Genomic DNA, 26,789 nt, shown 5'->3' with positions numbered 1-26,789 from the left:
TATTCCTAATGATGGACATTACAAAGACTTCTAATTTTTCATCATCATAAACCATAATACGATGGACATTCTTGTATATTCCCCTGGCTAACCCTTGGTAAGTAGAAATTCTGGGTCAAAGAGAGTAACGTTCTAAATAATAATGTCATAGTGCATACCAGTTGGGAGTTTACACATGGGGAAATTGAGGCAAAGCAACTTTGCCCAACCTATTAACAACTGAGTGTCAGAGCCAGGTTGAGGACTCAGATTTTGTAAGGCCCAATCAAGATATTTTCAGCATCTCTTACTGCAATTTGAGATACCTAGATTTCTGCAGCCATGTTAAATTCTGTGCAAGTGGTGGGGTGGCACTTGTAATTATTGATTTATGGTGTTGTCTTTGTAGTGTAACTTGAGGGGTAATCTCCACTCCCTGTTACAGGTGTCTGAAATACCACTGTAGGTTAGAGCAGTGTTTCCCCAACTTTCTTGATCAAAGGATTACATGGGGCTCTCATTAATAGCACACATTCCAACCTCTCACCCAAAAGCTGCTGAATTGGGCTCTCCAGGGGAGGGTCCTGAGTTAATGTACTATTTAACAAGCACCACAGGTGAATCTTATGATGGGGAAAATTTGGCACATACTTGGAGGGAAGGCACGAAAATGAGTGATTGTTAGTGGTCAACTTCTTCAATGGGAATTAACCCATTATGTTATATGGAATTGGGGAGAGGGAACAAAAGCCAGGATAAGCAGGTTTCTGGGATTAGAGACAGTGAGAAGATTTAGATTCCAAGCAGAGGCATGGTAGCAATAGTTACTCCTTTTCTCTGAAGCATATTTTCCAAAAAGTGACAACTTTTCTGCAAATGTGAAGGTAATTTCCTACCATGATTGTTAAGACTGTGATGGGAAGGCCGTAGAGGATGCAGTGTGGAAGCAAGGTTCAGAGACTGATGTGTCACTCCACTTTCCCAGGCCCCACCCCCAGTTTCGCTTCTCTACCAATATTGTGCCTTTTCTCCAAAGTAGGAGGTCTTGCCTTGGAAAGGACAGATTTGATCCCAGCCCCAAAATCGGGGTTCTGGGAGACTAAGGGGCAGCACAAAAGCCCTGAGCAGGAGGCATGGAGAGGAGGACCACTGTGAGAACTGGTAAAGGTGGTGAGTACACCAAAGACTAATTTCTTTTATTTCTTTATTATTTCTTTATTTATTTTTAGGGTATACTTTTTTTCTTTTCAATGTTATTTATTTATTTATTTATTTATTTTTAATTTTTTTTTTTTAACGTTTATTTATTTTTGAGACAGAGAGAGACAGAGCATGAACGGGGGAGGGTCAGAGAGAGGGAGACACAGAATCTGAAACCGGCTCCAGGCTCTGAGCTGTCAGCACAGAGCCCGATGCGGGGCTCGAACTCACCGACCGCGAGATCATGACCTGAGCCAAAGTCGGCCGCTTAACCAACTGAGCCACCCAGGCGCCCCTTATTTATTTTTTTAATATATGAAATTTATTGTCAAATTGGTTTCCATACAACACCCAGTGCTAATCCAAACAGGTGCCCTCCTCAATGCCCATCATCCACTTTCCCTTCCCTCCCACCCCCCCATCAACCCTCAGTTTATTCTCAGTTTTTAAGAGTCTCTTGTGGTTTGGCTACCTCCCTAACTTTTTTTTTCCCCTTCTCCTCCCCCATCGTCTTCCGTTAAGTTTCTCAGGATCCACATGAATGAAAACATATGTATCTGTCTTTCTCTGTATGACTTATTTCACTTAGGCTACCACTCTCCAGTTTAATTCACATTGCTACAAAAGGCCATATTTCATTCTTTCTCATTGCCAAGTAGTATTCCATTGTGTATATAAACCACAATTTCTTTATCCATTCATCAGTTGATGGACATTTAGGCTCTTTCCATCCGATTCAGTGATCCGCTTCGGGAGGGGCCCTGCGGCAGCTGGAGGGAGTCAGACCCGCCGCTGGAGGGATGGATCCGCAGACAGTGTTGGGTGTTTGCAAGCAAGTTCTCTGGCAGGAACTGGTTCCCTTTGGGATTTTGGCTGGGGGATGGGCGAGGGAGATGGCGCTGGCGAGCGCCTTTGTTCCCCACCAAGCTGAGCTCTGTCGTCCAGGGCTCAACATCTCTCCCTCCTGTTGTTCTCCAGCCCTCCCTCTCTCTGAGCAGAGCTGTTAACTTATAACCTTCCAGATGTTAAGTCCCGCTTGGCTGTCAGAACACACTCTGTCCGGCCCCTCCGCTTTTGCAAGCCAGACTCGGGGGCTCTGCTTTGCCGGCGGGCTGCCCTTCCACCCCAGCTCTCCGTGTAGCGCTCACCGCCTCTCTGCCCTTCTACCCTCTTCCGTGGGCCTCTCATCTACACTTGGCCCCAGAGAATCCGTTCTGCTAGTCTTCTGGCGGTTTTCTGGGTTATTTAGGCAGGTGTGGGTGGAATCTAAGTCCTCCTGCTTCGCCATCTTCCTTCGCGACTAATTTCATTAGCACTCTTTGTGCTAATGACTACAAGGTATTCCCTCTACTCTCTGAGTGGGTCTCTACCTGATGGTCCTGAGGTCACTTCTTACTTGCTCATCACCAGGCATTTCTTGAAGGGAGTTTTAAGTTGTTATGCATAACAAGGCATTGTTGCCTCATTTGAGCATGTGCCCTCCTTCTGAAATACAGTTCTTATAAATAACAGTTTACAGTTCTTTTTCTTTTATGTTTACATATTTATTTTGAGAGGAGGGTGGAGGAGGGGCAGAGAGAGAATCCCAAGCAGGCTCCACACTGCCTAGACCCTGACGTGGAGCTTGATACCAAGAAGCATGTGAGACCATGACCCGAGCCAAAATCAAGAGTTGGACGCTTAACCAACTGAGCCACCCAGGCATCGCAACAATTTACAATTCTTAAATTCCAAGCTTGCTTGCTGTCTTATTTTCTACAATATAAACATATTAAAAGACAACCTAAATGTCATCATCAGATTGTTAGGTAAGTATGAATATCTTCTAATTCTGAAATGCATCTGGATTCATGTGGATCTATGGATGGTAATATTAAAGATGACCACAATAAAATTGGAGTTTTGGAGTTGTATAATTAATGTTTTTATATTGTACTTAAAAAAAGAAAAAAAAACCTGTTTATGTCTATACATTTTTGTGTCTGTGTATATAAATGTATATTTGAATTGAAAGTACAGGAAGGATGGGGTGCCTGGATGGCTCAGTTGGTTGAGTATCTGACTCTTGATTTCAGCTCAGGTCATGATCCCAGGACCATGGGTTCGAGCCCTGCATCAGGCTCCTCGCTGAGCATGGAATCTGCTTAAGATTCTCTCTCTCTCTCTCTCTCTCTCTCTCTCTCTCTCTCTCTCTCCCCCTCTCCCTCTCTTTCTCCCTCCGCCCTTCTCCCCTGCTTCCATGTGCGTGCTCTCTCTCTTATGGAAAAAAAGTCCAGGAAAGTATTTCCAGAGAGCTAATTGTGTTACCCAGGGGAAGAGACCATGCAGATATACAGGCAGTCAAGCCCAGTCCAGCTATGCTGGCCATTTACAACAATTGTTGGTTCTGGTTTGTCTGTGCTCTTCTTCTACTACTGGTTATAAATATATGCACAATATCATCCATAGGAATATGGAGGTGGGGAACTCCTGTTTTACTGACTCTATTTTTTTTCTGTATTGATTGAGTTGTCTTGGTGACAAAATAACCAATTAAAATAATTTTAAAGTGCAAACAGAAGTAACAGTAAATCTGAGTGGTATTTAAGTGATCAATAGAAGGTATACAATCAAAGGCCCATGGGTTCAAACTTCATGATATAAAGGTATAGCACCCAAGTGAGTGGATTTGGTACGTGAGGCTTCCAAAGTCCATCTCCCTAATGTAAAATGAAGAAATTACACCTAAGAGGTTTAGTAACTTGCTCAAGATCTTACAGAAAGTTAGCAGCAGAGATCCAGTAAGGAATCAGGTCCTGATGTCCATTCCCAAGCTCTTTCTAATTCATTATGATTTTCCCTTTCTCTCTCTCTCCCCCTGTGTGTGTGTGTGTGTGTGTGTGTGTGTGTGTGTGTGTGCATGAGGAGGTGTTTTAAAACTCTGTTTCTCTTGCAGATCAGTTAGCTTTAGAAGTACAAGATGGCATTAATTAGAATTTAGCAGTATAAGATAAATAAGAAATCTAGAAACTTCTACCAGCTATGCTAATATAGCTTAAAATAGCTTTCAAATGTCAAATATGAATTTAACTTAGGAAAACAAGATAGATTATGTCAATGAGAATGTTCTTTAACATCATATGGTAATTCCTTTAACAGTGTAACTATACAATATTAATATCATTTTCCCCTTGGGATCTTTAGACAGATCCAAGTTGAATAAGCCTCTTGATAGTCATGGGCTCAGAAAGAACTAGAACAAAAGCATACAAGACTTCATTGATCTGTAAATATAAAGATAGGGAAGCTTAGGTAAATGGATGACAGAGAAGGCTCAGAAGTTCTAAATAAAAACCCATTTATATAAAAGTATTAATACAGATTACTCCATAGCTAGTAAAGAGTGCAGTGGTTACCACAGAAATAGAGAAAAGGTTTTCTTGGCAATGCAGCACATTACTTTTAGTTGATAGAATATATGTTAAATATTAAAGTTCTGAAGCTGATGTGAAGATTTGTTGTAAAAGTCACAATCTTCTACCCCTCCCTGTATTCCCATCCCTTGCAGTGTGCTTCGAGGTCAGTTTCTTCCTGTGTCTTCACTTCCCCCTTGAGTCTGGCTGGTTTGGCCAACAGAATGTGGTAGAACTGGCACTATGCCAGTTCTGAGCCCAGTTCTCAAAAGGCCTTGTACTTAGAGATAGATCCTCTAGCTTAACTTAAAATGAGATCTTTAGGGTGGGCCCTAATGCAATATGACTAGTGTCTGTAAGAGAAGAGGAAAGTTGGACAGAGATGTATACAGAGGGAAGACAATATGAAGACACAGAAGAAGATGGCCATCTATAAGCTAAGGAGAGAGGCCCCAAAAAAGATCCTTCCCTCATAGCCCTCAGAAGGAACCAACCCTGCTGACACTTTGATCTTGGACTTCTGACTTCCAGAACTGTAAGAAAAAAATTCTGCTGATTAAGCCACCGAGTTTGAGGTACTTTTTGGGGCAACCCTAGAAGACAAATACACATTCTCAGATTGAAAGACAACTCTGTGTGACTATAAAATATATACTCTTTTTACTGAACCATGATGAAGGATAGGACCAAAAAAACCCAAAAACCCAAAAAACAAAACAAAACAAAAAGCTAGTTCCTTGTTGTTACGGAGAAGAAAAATGCAAAGGAAAGAGAAGGTTTAAGAAAATGCAGTAATTATACATTTATGATTGATCTAAAGAATGGAGAGAGTTCCTTCCTTTCTTTTTTTAATTAAAAAATTTTTTTTAAACATTTTTATTTATTTTTGAGAGACAGAGTGTGAGCAGGGGAGGGGCAGAGAGAGAAACACACAGAATCAGAAGCAGGCTCCAGGCTCCAAGATGCCAGCACAGAGCCCAACGTGGGGCTTGAACCCACCAACTGTGAGGTCATGACCTAAGCCGAAGTCGGATACCCAACCAACTGAGCCACCCAGGCGCCCCAAGAGTTCCTTCCTTTCTACTAGTAGTACTGCTACTTCTGCTTGACTTCAGCTTCTACTTCCAGTGGGACTACTACTAATTTACATTCATTGAGTACTGCCTACAGACCATACATTGTGTGAAGTAACTAATTACTTGCATCAGCCCTGTGAATAATATTACTTGCAATAACTCTGTGGGGTTTTCTCTTCATTTTACTGGTGAGGAAATTGAAGCTCAGAAGTAATCTGCCCAAATTAATGGTGGGATTTAATTTCTGGGTTAGTGTCTGTCAGTCTCTGACTTAAGAATCTGTGTTCTTAGCTATTACCATACTAGGGCTTTGTTTCAACATAATGCATGCTGCTCACAGTTGCATAGTTTCCAGTCCAACTATCAGCTTTAAGAGTGGTGAATGGTTTTGATGGTATTTGATGATCTGCTAACAGGTACCGTAACATCCCTCCTTTGTGGTAAATTCTATCTTGAAACAAAATGGCAGCTAATACAGGTTTTCCAGTGATCATTGTTCTTACAACTTTTATACGAATTTAAGCTTTGAGTGAGGACTTGGTCATATGATCTTATTGATTGAAATCTTCAATTCACAGAGCCAATAATAATTAAAAAGGAGTAAGGGCAAAAGAAAAAGGAAATTTGTCTAGATAACAAAGCCAGTTGATTCAAGTGCAGAATTTAAATTCGTAGCCCCTGCTTAGACTATCCAGTATTCACATTTTAAAGAATTTGTTTTTGGAAACCTTTATAAAACTCTCCACTGTTACAATGTAATGCCATCTGGGATTTAGCATTTATAAAATATGCAGTTAAGAGATGCCAAGAGATTCTTCATGCAAACCAGATGGTACAATAACAGCTCTGTCTGTGTTTTTGGCAGAAAAATAGGGCTTTGAATGGCTTGAAACTTATGTGAATAAATTAAGCCCAATCAATACTTCAGGGACATTATAATTTCAATAGTCAACTTACCCACCTAAATATTTTCATAAATGTTTTCATTTAGAGAAGAAAAAAACAAAAGGGCAGACAGTGGTTCCTTTCATTGCCTCATGTTTGTATTTAACAATGTTTCTAAGAAAAACAACACCAGTGACCTTCAATGTGGGAAAGAAAGTTTCTCTGTATTTTGAGTGATATATGTGTTTAAATGAGAAGCAGGGTTGTTGAATCTCTTTTGAAGAGGAAAAATCCACATCAAATAGGTTGAAGAGTTTTGTTGCTGTGCTCAAGAGGAAAACGTACATAAATAACTAAGTGACATTTTCTGAGTAATGGACTTAAAAATGTCTTTACCTCAAATGGTTTGTTTGTCACAAACCCAAGTCCAGCACATACAGTAATGTGTTAATGACGCCTATTCTGTCTTTGCTTACTTCCTATAAGTTTCATGTAACAATAGGACTTCTGTAATCCTTTATAATTTTTTTTACTTTCTGTTAATCCTTTTATTTTCATTAAAATTCATAATAAGATGCTCATTAGATGAAACAATCTTGTTAAAAGCAACGTTCTGCTTGGATCTTTTCTTTTTCCTTATTAGGTAAAAATGTGCTTCCCTACCATACAAGTGAATTTCCTCTATAATTAGGCGTAAATAGCTTTGGAGAACAAATACAGGCTGCTTTTGAAAACCAGGTCTCTTGGGTTTAGGGGGCAATCTCGTTAATAAAAATAAGTGTTTCTGGGCTTCACATTGAATTTCTTTCCCAATTAGCAGTGAATGGTTTTTCAGAACAAGGAAGAAGTTGGGTTTCCACTTTGTTGGCATTGGTTTTTCTTGGGGGTAGACTGGAGGTATCAACTACCACTAATCTTTGTTCCTTCCATCTCTCTCTCTGGGCAAAGGAACACACAAGACTCTGTTTTATAGATAGGTCAGAGTCCTAGGTAAATTCTCCATCCAAGGGCTACTACTTCCTTTCATCCAGGATTAGACTCCATGGTAGATGGGACAGTTGTTTACAACATCAAGCTGTCAGGTGGCAGGAGAGGCTGCAAAATTATAAACACAGCAATGAAGAATGGACAATGCCATTGCTTTGTGGGGAGGAGGAGACCCTTTAGGGGGAGAATATTTCTAAGTGTTGCCCCTGGGGGTGCCAATTAACCCTGTTTTTTCTGGGTCATTGGCAGAAAGAAGTGGTGTTTGGGTCTAAGGGACTCTCAAAGTGAAATGGTTAAATGCATGGGGTGTCAGGTAATAAATGAGTTTTTAAGAAAACAAAGGAGAAAATAAAGCCTACCCCCTCTGAACCTAAGTGGCAGCAGAGGGACATAGAAGTCACTAGCAAGAGTTTCTAAAGTTATTCTAATATTGCAGGTGTATAGGGAGGTGGGAGCAGGACAGGGTTGGTTACACAGGAAGGTGATGAGCACCTGACTTACTCTGGATATTTAAATGGACATTTAAATCTGACCCTTAAAGTCTATCAACCAGTGTGTAGGGAAGATATTCTTTTCTGACCTTCAAAGAGTCCAATAGCATACTGTTGGGACAGATTCAAATACTTATTTCCACAAGGCCAATACTGTCAAAACATACAGTCAAAAGCCACAATTGCCCCATAATTATCTAGACTCCTGATGAGCAGTTAGTGCCTAAATTATATGCAGATCTGTCTTAGGTATTTTCATTAATCTCTGCCCTTACCATCTCCTACCAGTTGTGTCTCTCCTTTGTACTTTGAGAAGTACAGTAGAAAATAAGAAAAGAGACCAATTACTAAGTTTTAGAGCTCTCTCTCTCTAACTGCACTCTTAGCCACAATCACATGGTTTCTTGGCTCTTCCAGTTTGTAAAACCATACTTCACAGTTTGAAAGGAATTTTGTATCATTTCACCTTTACTACTATAAGTTTAGATGATAATATGATCATGAGCAATATCCTCCAATTTTATTCACAAAGAAATGGAAACTCAAATAGATGCAGTAAGTTCTTCCAGAATATATGGACTTCAGGTCTTCTAGGTCTAATTTCAACCCTCTCTGTCAATCTCCTCTTGAGAGAATGGTGTAAGGAGGATCTTCAAGTTCAGGGTCTGTTTCTGCTTCACCTCACCTTCCCAACACACTCTTCTTTTAAGGAAGGGGTTTTCCCAAGGAAATGCCAAAGGGTGCCAGGATATTTAAATACCATTTAAAAATATTAAAACAAACAGCTCAGGTGTCTTACCATTTCACAGGAGAGTTTAAGTCCAAGTCATGAGTGCTACTGGAGTTGAGAAACTCTTCCTTCTCCTCCATTTCTAACCCTTCTTCCAATATGAAGAAGGCTCTGTCCTCCTTTATCTTTGTTTCCATCCTTATCTTTATCATTCTCCTTCTCCCCATCATTATCACATTATCTTTATCATCTTCATCTTGTAACAGACTCCTCGTTTGATTGGCACTTAGCTTTCTATAAGCTAATAATATAGTTTATAATTATATACGCTATAATTAATCGATCTTTGAGAAGCCCTCTGTCAGATTATATATGATTTTCTATTTTAGAATATATTAATGAATGTAATTGTGTCTAAATTAAAGTAGCTCATGAAAAAATTAGTTGTTCTCAAAGTATCCATAATCACGTTTGAATATTTCACTCTCTGCAGTCTTAAAAAAATTCTTTTTCCCTCCTTACAAATAAATAATAGTGTCCGTTGCTTCTACAGCTTCTACTGGTTCTCATAGAAACCAGAAAAAGGAACAAACATTGACTCTTGGAGCTAATTATCGTGAGAAACTTGCAGATGAAAGCTTTGTACTTTCTCTAAGTTCACAGATAATTTATCTTGTAATAAAGGCTTAGACAAAAAGAGATAAGAAGAATAAAGAGTTATAGACTTTGAAAATAGATCTTCCTCACCTCAATTCCATGGACTAGTATCCAAACATATTAAAGGTTTTGTAACAATATGGGAAATACTTACGGTGGATTAAAGAGAGGAAAAGACAATGCAAAAAGTTATGTATTTGATGATAAAAACTATGTAAAATATATACTTCAAGAGAATATCTATACAGTTTATCAGTTGTATTGGGTGAGGGGTTCTAATTTTATTGCTGTGTCTTCACAGGACATGGTCTGCATGAAATCTATCATTTGATACTTATTGAGGCCTGCACTGGTTTTATTAGGTGGGCAATTTTTTTTTTCCATATATGAAGTTTATTGTCAAATTGGTTTCCATACAACACCCAGTGCTCATCCCAAAAGGTGCCCTCCTCGATACCCATCTCCCACCCCCCATCAACCCTCAGTTTGTTCTCAGTTTTTAAGAGTCTCTTATGCTTTGGCTCAAAGAGAGCTTTGGCTCTCTTCCACTCTAATCTCTTTTTTTTTTTTTCTTCCCCTCCCCCATGGGTTTCTGTTAAGTTTCTCAGGATCCACATAAGAGGGAAACAATATGGTATCTGTCTTTCTCTGTATGGCTTATTTCACTTGTCATCACACTCTCCAGTTCCATCCATGTTGCTACAAAGGGCCATATTTCATTCTTTCTCATTGCCACGTAGTATTCCATTGTGTATATAAACCACAATTTCTTTATCCATTCATCAGTTGATGGACATTTAGGCTCTTTCCACAATTTGGCTATTGTTGAGAGTGCTGCTATAAACATTGGGGTACAAGTGTCCCTATACATCAGTAGTCCTGTATCCCTTGGGTAAATTCCTAGCAGTGCTATTGCTAGGTCATAGGGTAGGTCTATTTTTAATTTTTTGAGGAACCTCTGCACTGTTTTCCAGAGTGGCTGCACCAATTTGCATTCTAGGTGGGCAATTTTTATAAATATTTCTGTGTACTTGAAAAGAACATGCTTTTTCTATTGAGTATAGAGTTATACATAGGATTGTTAAGTCAAGCTTTTAATTGTGTTCAAATATTTTATATTTTTACTAATCTATAACCTAATACATATGTGTGTGTGTGTGTGTGTGTGTGTGTGTGTGTGAGTGATATACAGAGGGTGAATTAACATTATCATTATATATATAATATTAAGAGAGTGAATCAAAATCTCCTACTGTGATTGTGGATTTGCTCTTTCTGTTCCAGTTCTATTATTTTTTGTTTTCTCTATTTGGGGGCTATGTTATTAGGTACACACAAGCTTAGGATTATTATATTTTGTTGATGAATTGTTCCTTTCATCATCTCTCTTTATCCCTAGTAATTTTTTGGCTTAAGCTATATTTTGTCTGATATAAATATAGATATACCATTTTTTGTCAGTATTTTCTTATAAAACTTTTCCATTTTTTGCTTTCAATCTTTCTGCAATTTTATATTTTAGCTGTGTCTGTTGTGAATAAGATATAGCTGGGTCTTCCAACTGGTGAATTTTGTCCATTTACACTTATTTGTTTTACAGAGATATTTGGACCATGTTTTTGGTCTTACATTTTGTTCTTTATTTGCACTAATTTTTCCATGTTTTCCTCCTTTCCTTAAGGTGGGAGTTTAAGTTATTGATTTGAGATATTTCTCTTTTTTTAATACAGGCATTAAAAACTGCTAATTTCTCCCCCAAGCTCTGTATTATTTAATTTTTACATTTTTTTATTTTTATTTTATTTATTCTCAAGTTAACATACAGTGTAGTCTTGGAGTAAAATCCAGTGATTCATCACTTACATATAACACCCAGGGCTCATCCCAACCAGTCCTATCCTTAATGCCCATCACCCATTTTCCCCACCCCTGACCCCCATCAGCCCTCAGTTTATTCTCTTTATTTAAGAGTCTCTTATGGTTTGCCTTACTCTCTGTTTTTATCTTATTTTTCCTTCCTTTCCCCTATGATCATCTGTTAGGTTTCTCAGATTCCACATATGAGTGAAATCATGTGATATCTGGTTTTTTTTGACTGACTTATTTCACTTAGCATAATACCCTCCAGTTCCATCCACACTGTTGCAAATGGCAAGATATCATTCTTTTTCATTGCTGAGTAGTATTCCACTGTGTGTGTGTATACATATATATATATATATATATATATATATATATATATACATATATATATACATATATATATATAACATCTTTTTTTTAATGTTTATTATTTTTGAGAGAATGAGACAGAGTGTGAGTAGGTGAGGAGCAGAGAGAGAGGGAGGGGACACAAAATCCAAAGCAGGCTCCAGGCTCTAAGCTGTCAGCACAGAGCCTGACATGGGGCTCGAACTCATGGACGGTGAGATCATGACCTGAGCTGAAGTCAGACACTTAACCAACTGAGCCACCCAGGCACCTCATATATACCACATCTTCTTAATCCATTCATCAGCTGATGGACATTTGGGCCAAGCTCTGTTTTAAAATTCTGAGATGTTGTGTCTTCATTTTCATTCAGTTCAAAATAGATCTGATAAAGGATTTTTGTTCAATATATATAAAGAACTCTTATAACTCAATAATAAGATAATAACCCAGTGAGAAAAATGGGCAAACAATTTAATAAATATAAGATGTAAGAATGGCTAATAAGCACATGAAAACGTGCTCAACATCATTAATCATTAGGAAATGCAAATTAGAACCATAATGATACCACTTCACATCCGCTAAGGATGGCTATAAGCAAAAAGGCAACAAAGGCTGCAAAGATATGGAGAAATTATCACCAATCATTGCTGGTAGAAATGTATAACAGTACAGTGCCTTTGAAAAACACTGGCAATTTCTGAAAAAGTTAAATATAAATCATCATGTAACCCAGCCATTCCACTCTTTGCTATAAACCCAAGAGACATAAAGATATATGTCCACACAGACTTGCGTGTGAATGTTCTTAGAAGCATTATTCATAAAAACAAAAAGGGGAAACAATCTAAATGTCAATCAGCTATTGGACGATTCATGAACATTTGGTATATTTCTATAGTAGAATATTATTCAGCAATAAAAAGGAAGTACTGTTATATACTGAAAAATGAATGTACCTCAGAAAATTATGTGAGGCTAAAAAAAAACCCTAAACACAAAGACTATATATTTTATGATTCCATTTATATTAAATGCCCTTAAAAAGCAAATCTATAGAGGCAGAAAGCAGATTAGTAGTTTCCTGGGGTTGGGAGGGGAAATGGGGATTAACTACAAAAGAGTATGAGGGATATTTTGAGGGTGATAGATACGTTCTAAAATTGGATTGTGGTGATGCTTGAACCACTGTGTAAATTTACTGTCATTGAATTACACACTTAAAAGGGGTGAATTTCATAGTGTATAAATTATACCTCAATAAAATAGTTTCTAAAGTAGACCTCCCCAGTCAACTAGACTAGTTCTGAATTGTTTGGAAATTATTTTGTACATTCTGTGCCTAGATGACCAATACTACATTAAAGACATGCTAATGGACAGAAAAAATTAAATGTGGCTTAAAACACTCAAGATGAACCCCGCATTCCTTACTATTCCAGGTCATGGCCATGCCAGAAAGGAAAGGTCCAAGTTCAGTGCTGTGAACCTTTCTGGCTGCCTTCCATGGAGGAGGCTGGAATGACCTTTGTCCTGAGGTGACACTCTTCCTTGTTACTGATTAACCAGCTTTGCAGGAAGGCTACTTCACCAACAACCTGATCTGCCTGGAGAGCAATATCTGGCTGGGCTTAGGTGGCCAGGAAAAATGTCCACTCGCTACCACCAAGCTGCTAGTGATAGCTACTTAGAACTTTTGAAAGAGGCTACCAAGAGAGATCTGAATCTTTCTGATGAAGATGGCATGACTCCCACACTCCTGGCAGCTTACCATGGGAATTTGGAAGCCCTAGAAATAATCTGCAGCAGAGGGTAAGTTCAACCTGATGGTTTCTACTGTAAACAGTGTTTATGGTAGGAATTTACAGACAGCAGCAAGAGACAAGGAAGTCAGTGAAAATACTTTGTTCTTTATGGATTGTCTAAATGTCTTTTTAGAGAAAAAGAGAAAACTGCCTAGAGATGCTCTTTTCACATTAAGAACTGGTACCATGGGGATGGCTCATCCCTTATGAGCCACACATAGAAAGATCCTGAACTCTAAGGCTTTGTTATCTGCTCGGGGCAGGGGGATGGGGGGTAGGATATTTTAATTTTGTGTCTTTAAAAATCTTTTACATAAGGGCACCTAAGTGGCTCAGTCAGTTAAGCATCTGACTCTTGATGTCAGGTCAGGTCTTGATCTCAGGGTCATGAATTCAAGCCCCACATTGGGCTCCATGCTAGGTCTGAAGCCTACTTTAAAACAAACAAACAAACAAACAAACTTTTCCATGAAATTTAAATGGTTGGCTCTTAAAAAGAAATCACTGTTTTACTTGACTTTAAGATGTTAACTTTGATTGGAACAAATGATGCGTTGTTTTTTTTTTTTATCTATTCCATTAAAATCCACAGCCTTTTATTAATACACAACCGTAATGCAAGCCATGATTCTTAGATGAAATAGTTGGCTTTATAAGGGACCTTCAGCCTGTCTTATCTCTCTAGCTGTCAGATATATACACATGCACACACACTTCCCCCAAATTCTAATGCAGGAATTACCTATCTCTTTTCTTCTGCATGTTACCAGAAGGGCTAGGCAGTGTTGGCAACTATAACCTGATGGCAGTAAAGAAAGGAAAAAAGAACACATTAATAAAGGAGCTAAGTGAATCAATTTCAATTCAGTAAATATTTACTTTTACATATTTGCAATGTACCAGCCATTTTATTGGCCACTGGGGATGCTCTGATCAACAAGAGAGACCCAATTCCTCTCCTCATGGTGATCAGATTTGAGAGAGGAAGACAGAAATTAAATAAGTCATAGATGATATTGGTTATAAAGGGGGGAAAGAAAGGGCACTACATAAATAACACAGGCATCTATCCCAAACCATAGAGTAAGGATAGGCTTTCTGGATCATTGAAGCTGTAACTTGAAAGGTGAGAAGAAGCTGGCCAGAAGATGGAAGGAAGAATGTTTCCCAAGTGAGAGCACTTTGCATTCTAGGCACTGAAGTTGAGTATGGCTGGATGCAGCTTTAATGGGGAGAGGCCAAGTTATAAGAAACGACCAGATCACAAGAGCCTTGTAAACTCTGTTTGGGAGTTGAACTTTATCCTAACGGCATGGGAAGTCATTGTCAGGTTTAAGCAGGGTAGCCACCTGGTAGATTTGTGTTTATAAAACTTGTTCAGGCAGCTGTGTAGCAGTCACAGAAAATGTTCAAGGGCTATTTTAATGGTTGAGATGAGAGATGAACTGGACTAGGGCAGTGGCAATGGCAATGGGGAGACAGGGATGGATTGGAGTGGCAGTTTGGGTGTAGGATCAATTACAGTTGACTGGATGTTTTGGTGAGTAGAGGAAGAGGAAGGTAAGACCCCATGTTCCACCGTTGTGTTAAGTTGCCATGGAGTACATAGGCTGAAAAAAATATCTTGTACAGGTTTTCTTAGGCTCCCATATTGACCACAGCCAATTTTCAGGAACTGTGAGAGATCAATTGCCAGTTATACTTAAGGGAGTTAAAAAGGGAAATAAATTAAAAATTGAATTTAGAAGTTAATCAGTCATTGATCACTGACAGTGGATCATGTGGTAATTATTAATACCCAAACTCTGGCTTTGTTAAAAATTGTGTTCCTTTCTTTTCAAAATTTAAAGATGAAAAGCAATAATTACATATGTTCTCCTACACTTGGAAGATGGCTCCAATTATACAAAATTTCATTTTGCCTTCAAAGTGTATGTGAATTTTTTTTGTTTTGTTTCACTTGCTAACCTATCTTCCTCCCTGATTCTTCGAGGATACTTATTGCAAAATTTTACATCATATTACAAAGATAAATTTAATAAAGTAAAAATCAAACCAATTTTCACAGTCATTGACATTTGGGCTTGTATCCTTCCAGACTTTTTCCTTTGAGAACATGTACATACACATACATTTTTCCCCATGAAAAAAGGCAGTCATATTATACAAACTGTTTTGACACCTGCTTCTAATTATTTAACAATAGATTATGGATCATTTTCACTTTCAGTTTTTATTTGCTCTTTGAAGTAGAAATCTATACCACTGGTGTTTTGTTTTGTTTTGTTTTGTTTTGTTTTGTTAATTAGAGAGAGAGAGAATTTGCCTGAATTTAGCCCAGGCAAACACTATAGCATCAATATTGGATTCAGCTAATCAAATGAGGGGAACCAGTTTGTGAACACCTGGGCAGATATGTGTAATGGTTCTATCAAGAAGTATGAAAGACACCAAGGACTAAAAGACAGAGATTGGATTTAGAAGAATGGGGAGAGGGGCAGATGGAGAGGGAAATAAAGAGACAGAGAGAGAGAGAGAGAGAGAGAGAGAGAGAATCTTAAGCAGGCTCAGCACAGAGCCTGATGTGGGGCTTGATCCCATGATCCTGGGATCATGAACTGAGCTGAAATCAAGAGTTGGACAGTCAGCTAACTGTGCCACCCAGGCATCCCATGCCACTGTTTAAAAAAATTTTTTTTTACTATTTTTATTTATTTTTGAGACAGAGAGAGACAGAGCATGAGCAGGGGAGGGGCAGAGACGGGGGGGCGGGGAGATACAGAATCTGAAGCAGAGTCCAGGCTCTGAGCCATCAGCACAGAGCCCGACATGCATCTCGAACCCACGGAGTGTGAGATCATGACCTGAACCGAAGTCGGACCCTCAACCGACTGAGCCACCCAGGCGCCCCATCATGTCACTGGTTTTTAATGAGTATATGGTATTCTGTTTTTACGGTTTCATCATAATTTATTTAACCAGTTGCTTGTTCATAACACTTAAATTTGAATCCAGTCTTTCAACTTTTATTAACAAGTTGGGATGAACACCCTTGCTTACTCATCTTTACACAAGGGTCTAATATTTCCTTAGGATAAATTCTTAAAGGCAGAGTTATTGATTCAAGAGGGTGCTATGTTTTAAAAGCTTTTGGCACATAATGTGCCAGGAAATTTGAACTACTTTATGATTCCTCCAGCATTGTTCATTTTCCCATACTCCTGCCAAAACTGAGTATTACTGTTCTTTTTAATCCTTGCCTATCTGATGGGCAAGAAAATGGTAGTACATTGTTTTCATTTATATTTCTTTGATTATTAGTAAGTCCAAATATTCCTTCTTATGTAGAAAAACATTTTTGAAAGACTGATTTTTTTTTTTCTGAGAACAGCTTCACAAAAAACAAATTAACTTCAAAAGAGAAAAAATGATGTGGACCAGATGCTCAGAGTAAGTTAATATAAGCAAGTTGCCCATTTAGTGACTATAATACCAATCTGGTTTTAAAAATTACTGCCCAAATGCACTGACCTACAAAAAAGCAAGAGCAAAATGGGGATTATTTTAAAATCTCTTCAGTGAGTTTCTCTTTTGGAAAAAAGAAATAGGAAAAGAAACCAACCCAAGACTGAATTTAGCCTAGGCAAACACTATAGCATCAATATTGGATTCGGATAATCAAACGAGGGGGACCAGTTTGTGAATATCTGGGCAGGTATGTGTAATGATTCTATTAAGAAGTATGAAAGACACCAAAGACTGAAAGACAAAGATTGAATTTAGAAGTACTCCATGAGGGTCGCCTGGGTGGCTCAGTCAGTTGGGTATCCGGCGTCAGCTCAGGTCATGATCTCACAGTTCATGAGTTCGAGCCCTGTGTCAGGCTCTGTGCTGATGGCTCAGAGCCTGGAGCCTGCTTTGGATTCTGTGTCTACCTCTCTCTCTGCCCCTGTCCTGCTCATGCTCTGTCTCTCTCTCTCAGAAATAAATAAACATTAAAAAAATATAAGGTCTCCATGAAATTTGTCATTAGAAAATATTTTAAGTTATACACAAATTTGGAAAGTTGCTTCATTTAAAAAATTTTTTTAAAGTTTTTATTTATTTTTGAGAGACAGAGCACGAAGAGGAGAGGGAGACACAGAATCTGAAGCAGGCTCCAGCTCCAAGCTGTCAGCACAGAGCTTGTCGCGAGTCTTCAACTCACAAATTGCGAGATCATGACCTGAGCTGAAGTTGGTTGCTTAACCAACTGAGCCACCCTGGCGCCCCAGAAAGTTGCCTTAAAATAAAATAAACATTAAAAAAAATTTAATTTTTGAGAGAGAGAGAGAGAGATAGAGACAGAGAGGGAGCTGGGGGAAGGGCAGAGAAAGAGGGAGACACAGAATTTGAAGCAGACTCCAGGCTCTGAGCTGTAGCACAGAACCTGATGCAGGGCTCGAACTCAAGAACTGTGGGATCATGGCCTGAGCCAAAATTAAGAGTCAGATGCTTTGAAAAAAAATTTTTTTAATATTTATTTATTTGAGAGAGACAGAGTGTGAACAGGTGAGGGGCAGAGAGAGGGAGACACAGAATCTGAAGCAGGTTCCAGGCTCCAAGCTGTCAGCACAGAGCCCGACTTGGGGCTCGAACTCACAAACTGTGAGATCATGAAGAGTCAGATGCTTAACCAACTCAGCCACCCAGGCACCCAAGAAAGTTGCTTTTAAATAGAATTTTTATAAGTGGAAATAACTTAAATACACTAGGGACTTTTAAATCATCTTACAGTTTCATCTATAAATTTGGAATTTTGCATTTGAAATTTTCTTAGAACAAGACACATATTTGGGGTCATCTCAAGGTTTTCTTGATGTTCTTCCTTCCATCTTGAAAGGGTCATTTAAGTTCCTTTAAGTTCCAAAGCATGTAGATTTAACCTAAACTCCTTAAGACCCTGAACATCCCCACCATAGCTCACTCCTCTCAATAATTTCTTTTTTAACTTATACAACCCAATAGTTTCAAGCAAATTTAACCAGTATGTTTTTGTTTATGTTTGTAGTACCATCTTGGATGTTTTTACAATCCCTCTTTGATATCTAGAGTACTTAAGGAGTCTTTTGAATATGGTGCTTGGTTAAAATAAATAAAATGTAAAACGACATCTTTGGGGGTGAGGCACTGTGCCCCCCTAAGATACACAACTGCACTAAGACTGAAAGAGGTTTTCTTTGATCCAAAACAATTAAATCAGGCATACTGAGCAGACCTCTTGGAAGTAGCAGCCCGACAGAATGGTCTTATTTAATATTTGCTTTCCTTAGATTAAATTTCATTTTCTTACTTTCCTCTTTGCACTGATTTCCCTTGCCCCATCTCCATGCACTCTGGTCAACCGAAATATACTCCTGGTTCCTCAGATATGCCATGTTTAACATCACCCATATGTGCATCTGTTCATGCTGTTCTCTGCTCAGAAGGAGGTTACTAACTGCCAGAGTATGGGCTGGATCCAGTCCAAAACTCTGTTTTATTTGGATTCCACTGTATTTTTCTTTTAAATTGGAGCCAACGTTTGAAATTCAAAAAATTCCACATGAAATCCTGGATGTCTGGCTTTATGTGGAAAATGGAAGCCCTGGCCAAATTGTGCCTGCTTTTATTCAAGGTGGCAATCAGCTGCTGCTGAGCGACAGCTATGCTTTCTCATTGAAGTTCACACTCAACTATGACTTTGTTGAAAGAACAAGCTTGGCTCCATTCAGCTGCTTAAATGACCTGCTTGGTTTCTTTAAGTTGAGTCTGAGACTTCTGCTAGGAGATGTGATACAAAGGACAAAAAGACACAGGTTTGACCCTCTGAGGCATATTATCTCATTAGGGAGTTGGGACATAAATATTGGGCAAATTAAGTACGACTGTAAGTGTTAAAAAGTCGCAAGAGCTAGGGCGCCTGGGTGGCTCAGTCAGTTAAGCATCTGACTCTTGATTTTGGCTCAGGTCATGAGCTCATGGTCACGAGATGGAGCCTCATGTCGGGCTCCACTCTGAATGCAAAGCCCGTTTAGGATTCTCTCTCTCCCTCCGTCCCTCCCCTGTGCTCTCTCTCTCAAAATAAATAAACATTTAACAAAAGTCACAAGAGCTATTATAATGCTGTGGGGAAAATAAATATATGAAATTAGGGATTATGAGTTTAGGGAAAAGGGAAATGATAATAGGTAATGTTTATTGAGTATTCACTATGGACCAAGCACTTTTCTAAGGCTTTATGTTAACTTATTCACATAGCAACTCCATGAAAATTATTCTCATACTCATTCAGATGAGGACACTGAGTCCTCAGTGAGTTAAGCTTGAGGCCTCATAGCTGGTAAAGTAGAAAAACTTGAGGTCTGTTAACATAAGACTATATTGTGCTGGAGACCGTTAGGCCTGGAGGCAAGCCTGATCCAAAGTATGCTGCCTGTGTAACAGGCTTAAATCAGTTAACCATTCTGAGCCTTATTTTACCCCTCTGATAATTATCCTGGTCTTTCTTTAAGAAGGAGATGGTGATGGTGGGTGGTGGTGATGGTGTTGAAAGTATAAACCTTCACAACTGAAAAGCCTGAGGAGACCAAGGCTTTCCATGGAGGAGTTACAAATTCGATTCATCAAATTACTGGACATTGGTTAGGCTCCGTTAACTAGTGCAGCTCTTCTCAATCTGCAGGGAACTTACCTATCACCTTGGGATCTTGTTAAACTTCGGATTCTGATTCAGGAATTCTGGGCTGGAGTCCAAGATTCCACATTTCTAGCAAACTAGCAGCTGCAGCTGCAGCTGCTACTACTGATCCAGGAACCAAACTTTGAGTAGCAAGCAACAGAGGAAGGGTCACAGGGCATTGATGTGGCAGTTGCAAGTGCATGGATTGTCTCTCCTGTTTCCACATCCTACTCACCAAGAATGTCAAGAGGCCTTCTCGGAACCTGTCTCCTGTCCTTCCATGGGTCCAGACTGGGGAAAGTTTAGAGGGATCCTCGTTTGGGGGTCTAGTCTAGGGTGAGGGAAGAATGCCTCTTAGTACCTGTATTATCAGAGTTCTCATCAATGGCTTGGGCTTGGGGCCAGAGCCATATTAAACAACATGACTGCCAGTAACTCACAATCTCATAGGGGGAGTGGGGTTGTGGCCTGGGGCAAGATTCCAGTAGGCATTAATTCATCCCACAAATCTTTACTGAGCACCTACCGCATGACTGTTTCTATGCTGGCATGGGGTCTCTGGCCTTAATCCCATCTGATAGTACCCCCAATTACACCATAAGCCATTGCAGAACTGATCGCATATATGACACTGTAATTACATGGAAGTAAGTTGGGGAATCAATGGATATGTTCTACCCTTTGTATGAATAATGGTTGTAGTAGATACTGTTTGGTACCTACACAATATCCATTCTCCTCTTCTTTCTTGCTGGTGGGAACTCAGTTCTGTTCAGTTCTTTATTTTCCTACATGTGACTCCAGTGTGGTAACACTGTTAGAGTGGGAATGAGCTCTTACCAGCTCATGAGAGATGATTGCTAAATTTTCAGGAAGTTTCAGTCTGTTAAACAGAGTCATTATTAAAAATAAGGTTATTTAACCTATCAGTTAATAAATTATTTTTCTAAATACTCAAAACTTCTCACTTCCTAATTATTTAGTGCATTTTTTTTAATTTTTTTTCAACGTTTATTTATTTTTGGGACAGAGAGAGACAGAGCATGAACGGGGGAGGGGCAGAGAGAGGGAGACACAGAATCGGAAACAGGCTCCAGGCTCCGAGCCATCAGCCCAGAGCCTGACGTGGGGCTCGAACTCACGGACCGCAAGATCGTGACCTGGCTGAAGTCGGACGCTTAACCGACTGCGCCACCCAGGCGCCCCTGGTGCATTTTACTATTAACTATGTTCTTAAGATTTTGCACATCTGCAATATCTACATATATGGTGGGAATAATTTATAACAGTGTGTTACTGTACATCTCTTCCAAACTGTGTCCAGTAATATCACATTAGTAGCTTGAATTTTGCCATGATGGGTGTATGTACAACACAAAAATTGGCACATGCCATAAATCAGAGCTTTGATCTTTTTCCTGGGTAAGCCAGTTGTTAAACATTTACAAGCATGCCACTGGGTAATCTTATCCCTAGCTTCAGGGAAAATTTTTAATTAGCCTAAGTTATAGTAGTTCTATTTCTCTTCCTATAGACATGTGACCCAATTGGGAACAATGAGACATGAAAGTGGCTTTTTTGGGGGGAGGGGGATGTTTCTTGGAAAGCTTTTCTTCTAAAAAGGAAGCAAAGGGTAGAGATGGGCTCTTTCTGTTTCTGGCCATGTTGATTTCTCTATGTGTTTAGACTTTCACAAGTTATAACCAATGCCAAGGCAGGATTAACATGTATTTTGTTCATCTTGGTTTTATTTATTTATTTATTTATTTATTTATTTATTTATTTATTTTGGACCTCATGTTCTAAGAAACATAAATTATGTGTATTTTTGATATTTTTTCTAGAGGGGACCCTAATAGATGTGACATCTGGGGAAATACTCCCTTGCATTATGCAGCCTCCAATGGTCATACCCACTGTGTTTCATTCCTGGTCAACTTTGGTGCCAACATCTTTGCCCTGGACAACAACTTACAGTCTCCACTGGATGCTGCTGCTAGCAGAGAGCAGAATGAATGTGTTGCTCTCCTGGATAAGGCTGCCACTGCCCAGAACATCATGAGCCCCAAGAAAGTTACCAGGCTGAAGGAGCAGGCTCAGAAGAATGCCAGGAGGCAGATCAAAGAGTGCGAGAGGCTCCAAGAGAAGCACCAACATAAGATGGCTCGCACCTATAGCAAGGAGGAATCTGGGACTCTTTCTTCTTCCAAGGCTACTTTCTCCAGGTCATCCCTTTCAAATGCTTCTGCTTCTGGTACATTTGGGTCAGCAACTAAGGGCCTTAAAGACACCTTCAAGATAAAGTTCAAGAAGAACAAAGATACAGAAGAGCTGGTAGGGAAGGAGAGCAGAAGTGGGCAGAGGAATGTGATGGAAGTGTTCAGAGAAGAGGAGGAAGACACATTCTCCCAGGACTTCAAAGAGAAGCTCCATTTCTCAACAAAGGAGGACGGAGGTGTGCAGCACGAGTCCATTCTTAACCGTCCGGGTCTAGGCAATATTGTTTTTAGAAGGAACAGAATATTAAGTCCCGAAGACCTCTCAGACAGCAAGAGGGTGTTGGGATTTCAGATGCACAGTGAATTGCTTCAGAGACAAGGAGCAGCAGAGGCTGAGGAAGCTGAGGCTAACAAAGAGGGAGTGGAAAACAGCCATGAAGATGATTTGCCTTGGGATGAGGATGAAGTGGAGTGGGAGGAAGATGTGGTTGATGCTACTCCTCTGGAAGTATTTTTGCAGTCCCACCACCTGGAAGAATTCCTTCCCATTTTCATGAGAGAGCAGATTGATCTAGAAGCTCTGTTACTTTGCTCTGATGAGGATCTTCAGAGTATACAAATGCAGCTTGGTCCCAGGAAGAAAGTTCTTAATGCTATAAATGGAAGGAAGCAGGTGCTACAACAGCCTGGGCAACTGATTGACACCAGCCTCTGATGGACTATTGGGTCCACAGGGTGAACCTGCAGCAATGGGGCAATGCTATGGCCCACTGGAAACCCTCCAGGCAACACCCTCTGTATGCCCAATGCCAGGCCACTGGGAATAGTTCCTAGGGTTTTTGAAATGCGCTCCTAAGAAAGAGGCCCAGACTGTAGTCTGAGAAATATTCTGTACCTGTCCAAAAAAACCACCAGTGACCAACTCAAAGAGATCTGGGAATACAAGAATGCAATTTTCTCTCCAATTATCTTTTTGATATTTTTGAATATAGAAAGGGTTAAATGAATGGCAGACAAGGGAAAATCTCTTTAATTTTCCAAGTCTGAACTTAAAAATTATAATCTCTTGTCACACAAGCGTGCTGCTTACTTTCTCATCCTTAGAGCCTGGGGATTCCAACTCCAGTTCTGTCCTGAGCTCTATGACTTTGTCTGTTGGAAGAGATTTGAGTTCTTCCGTTGGCCTGAGGCTTCATGTCCAACTTAAATGTGTTTAACCCCTCAACAGATGTTTACATGTTTATAAGTAATGGAAATGGGTTTATAATATTCCGGCCTGGGAACAGAGGCAGAGCAGCATGTAGGGAGAGGGAAGAAAGAAATAGAATACCAGGTACCTGATGTAATATGAATCATATCTCCCTAAAATTTGTATGTTGAAGCTTTATGCCTCAACATAACTGTATTTGGAGATCAGACCATTAGGGAGGTGATTAAAGTTAAATGATGTCATAAGGGACACAGATGGATGGTGTCCTTATAAGAAGAGACACTCAGGGTTGCACACACACACACAGAAGAGGCCACATGGGGACACAGCAAGAAAACAGTCATCTGCAAGCCAAAGACAGATGCTTCAGGAGAAACCAAACCTTCCATTACTTTGATCTTGCACTTCCAGTCTTCAGAGCTGTAAGAAAATAAATTTCTGTTGTTTAAACCACCCAGTCTGTGGTATTTTGTTATGGCAGTCTTAGCAGACCAAGACTAAGGAGTGGAGAGAAAATAAGGATGCCGAGAAAAAGTCTGGACTGTTTCATGATTTTTCTCAAGGTAAGTGCCTTCTGAAACTTAAAAGAAGGGGGGGAAATCTAGGTCATTTGTAGGGAAAAGTTGACTATAAAAGGAAATTTTACATTTTTATGTGCATGTACATATCTTTTTTATGTGGTTTAAAAAATTTTTTATTACTTTTTTTATTTTTGAGAGGCAGAGAGATAGAACATGAGAGGGGGAGGGGCAGAGAAAGAGGGAGACAGAATCTGAAGCAGGCTCCAAGCTCTGAGCCGTCAGCACAGAGCCCGATGCAGGGCTCAAACCCATGATCTGTGAGATCATGACCTGAGCTGAAGTCCGATGCTTAACCGACTGAGCCACCCAAGAGCCCCTATTATGTACATATCTTTTATTTATTCTTGTCTGTCACCATGGCCACATGTCTGAATATGTGTAAGTTCTATGATATAAACTGGCAGAATTGCAGCTGACATTTTTGAATGGCCATCCCAATTCCGATTGAAACCCTACTGAACAGCTAAGCTTCCTTGGATTTTTATAGCCAGACTTACATCAAGTGGAATTTACTATTGACTGTGTGTATAATACAGAAACAGCTGTTCATGTTCAGCATGGTTCCTCATGCACATCTGTTTGGGTTATTTCAAGAGGCACCCATGGAGACGATAAGCTTCAGGAGGATACAGATGTGTAAATCTGATGAACAATTGGCTCATTCTTCCTCAATGGATAGATTCAGAAAGATTGTCAGTCATGGAATAAATATGTTGCACTAGGGGATGATCATGTTTACAAATACTGCATTTTGTTGGTCTGGAATAGACTGAAGCTGTATTTGCTTTCAAAAAGTGTGCACAAAAGCATTTGGCACATAAAAGAAACCAGATAAAGTTTGTTGTGTCTGAGCCTGCGTGTATTAGTACTTCATTATTGTCGATGCCAGGATCCTCTCTCCACTTATTCTCCAGAATCTGCCTAATGAGACACTGGTTCCTAGGATATATGAGAAGTATAAGTCACAGGGGTTGGGGGGCGGGGAGGAAGTGCTGCTGTTAACAAAAAGGATGAGTTCCAGCAGTACTTTGTACATGACTGACAGAGGTAAAAGTAGTATAGAAAGGCTGGCGATACATTGTAGCAAATGAGAGGCTGTGTGAGTTGGTACAAAGAATTGTGAGCTGGAAACCTGCATTGCTGCCTGGATAGAATATCACCTTATGGACGTGGAAAGATACCTCTTTGGGAGAATGAGAAAAGGCAGGTCAGTGGAAATATTAGTGGAACTCTCCGCCTTAAAGGATCTCAAGCAAAGTGCTTCGTGGGAGTTCCTCATTTCCAGCTGGAATTCTCCATGCTGGAGAATTCTTCTTTCTACTGGAGGGGCAGCATTTGACTCAGAAAATACAGGAAAGAGGATGTTTGTTTGTCCAGTAGAACTGGAAGCTCTCACCATGACCATCCCCTTGGACTTCATGTCAATTTTGCGATGAGAGAAGGGGATATGATTTTGAAGGACATGTGGATTGTAAAATGTCACATGAAAATGCCATCCAAAATTGCTGGATTAAAAAGAAGGGACCAAACCTAATCCCTTTCTGTTATCACGTGAATCATCATAAACCTCTGTGAGGCCACAATGGGTTGTCAGAGTTGCATTTTTTCCAACAGCTGAATTTTATTTTTATTAAGGTAACCCAGCTTGTAGGCTCCATTGGCTCATCTACCATTCTCTGAACATCTCCTGTTGTTCCGTTTAAAGGGTAGATACCATGTCTGCAATTATCACAAAAATTAGATCAAAATATATGAACGAAACAGAATTACCTTCGGTCTTATATATCAGGGAGCAAAGAAGTTGAATTAAAAGTTTCCCACTACTGAGAACTCTGCTACGCCTACTTCCCTATTGGAGAAGCCAGGTTCTGCCTTACAATGTAAGCTCCTTGGAGACAGGGAGTTTTCTCTGTCCTATGTTCACTGACATATCCCTTGCACCAAATTCTGGTCTGTCATATAGCAGATGGTCACTATTTATTGTTGCATAACTAGATGGGAGGCCTAGGCTGGAGGCAAGATGCAAATTATGCTGGGCTGTTGATTTCTAGGAGTTTCACTGAATGTAGTGTCTCACATGGCATCTAAGGGTCAGGGTGGGTTATGTGACGTCAAAAGGAGTGACTCTGAAAGGAAAAACTTTCTCCCCATTGCACAAACCATTCTCAATCCATTTTCTGCCTCAAGTGTAACATAGTTGTAGTCATCAGTCACGTTGGACAACTCTCACCTCTTTTGGGGAGACATTTGCTATTGGGGATCTCACCAGGCACCTTTATGCTCTTCTTGTGGGCTCTTGGCCTCTTATGAATTATTCACAGAATCAGTATGTGAATGTTCTCCCAACTTACCATGAAGGATACAGCCTCTCCATCATGCCACATTGCTGTAAAAAAGTCTTATACCATATTATAGAAGGTTATAACTGTTATAAGAATTCTAGATGTTTCAAACTAAATGAAACAAGAGAGGCCTAAGGGAGGAAGCTAGAGCAGTATAAATGCCTTGTCTAGAGACAGACTGGAGGATTATGAGCCTGGATGAGTTTAAATACTCACTGTATTCAGACCTCCATCCCTTAAACTAGATGCTTATCCAGTGCTATCAAACTCCCTAATGCCCTTGGTTCTCTCTCTGTCTCCCTCTCTTTGTAGTCTAACATA

The 26,789-nt window shown here is 39.7% G+C and overlaps 1 protein-coding gene across 4 annotated transcripts; it reads left to right on the top strand.

Moving 5' to 3' along the window:
* Nucleotides 1–487: 487 nt before the first annotated feature.
* Nucleotides 488–24,042, top strand: ANKS4B (ankyrin repeat and sterile alpha motif domain containing 4B). 4 transcript variants are annotated; one of them, XM_047838162.1, is made up of 4 exons: nucleotides 1,083–1,149; nucleotides 9,294–9,759; nucleotides 13,054–13,423; nucleotides 21,961–24,042. In XM_047838162.1, exons 3-4 carry the CDS (start codon nucleotides 13,260–13,262, stop codon nucleotides 23,048–23,050), a joined length of 1,254 nt encoding a protein of 417 aa, XP_047694118.1. In that variant the 5' UTR covers nucleotides 1,083–1,149; nucleotides 9,294–9,759; nucleotides 13,054–13,259; the 3' UTR covers nucleotides 23,051–24,042. The 4 variants fall into 4 exon arrangements, with proteins under 4 accessions (XP_047694119.1, XP_047694120.1, XP_047694118.1 ...); XM_047838163.1 differs by lacking the exon at nucleotides 9,294–9,759 and having other exon boundaries at nucleotides 488–1,149; XM_047838164.1 differs by lacking the exon at nucleotides 13,054–13,423 and having other exon boundaries at nucleotides 488–1,149; nucleotides 9,699–9,759.
* The last annotated feature ends 2,747 nt before the right edge of the window (nucleotides 24,043–26,789 follow it).

This window comes from Prionailurus viverrinus, chromosome E3 (genome assembly GCF_022837055.1).
Source record: "Prionailurus viverrinus isolate Anna chromosome E3, UM_Priviv_1.0, whole genome shotgun sequence".
Classification (NCBI taxonomy): domain Eukaryota; kingdom Metazoa; phylum Chordata; class Mammalia; order Carnivora; family Felidae; genus Prionailurus; species Prionailurus viverrinus.
Note: the sequence above shows the minus strand (reverse complement) of the source record. Positions and strands in the feature narration are given on the sequence as shown.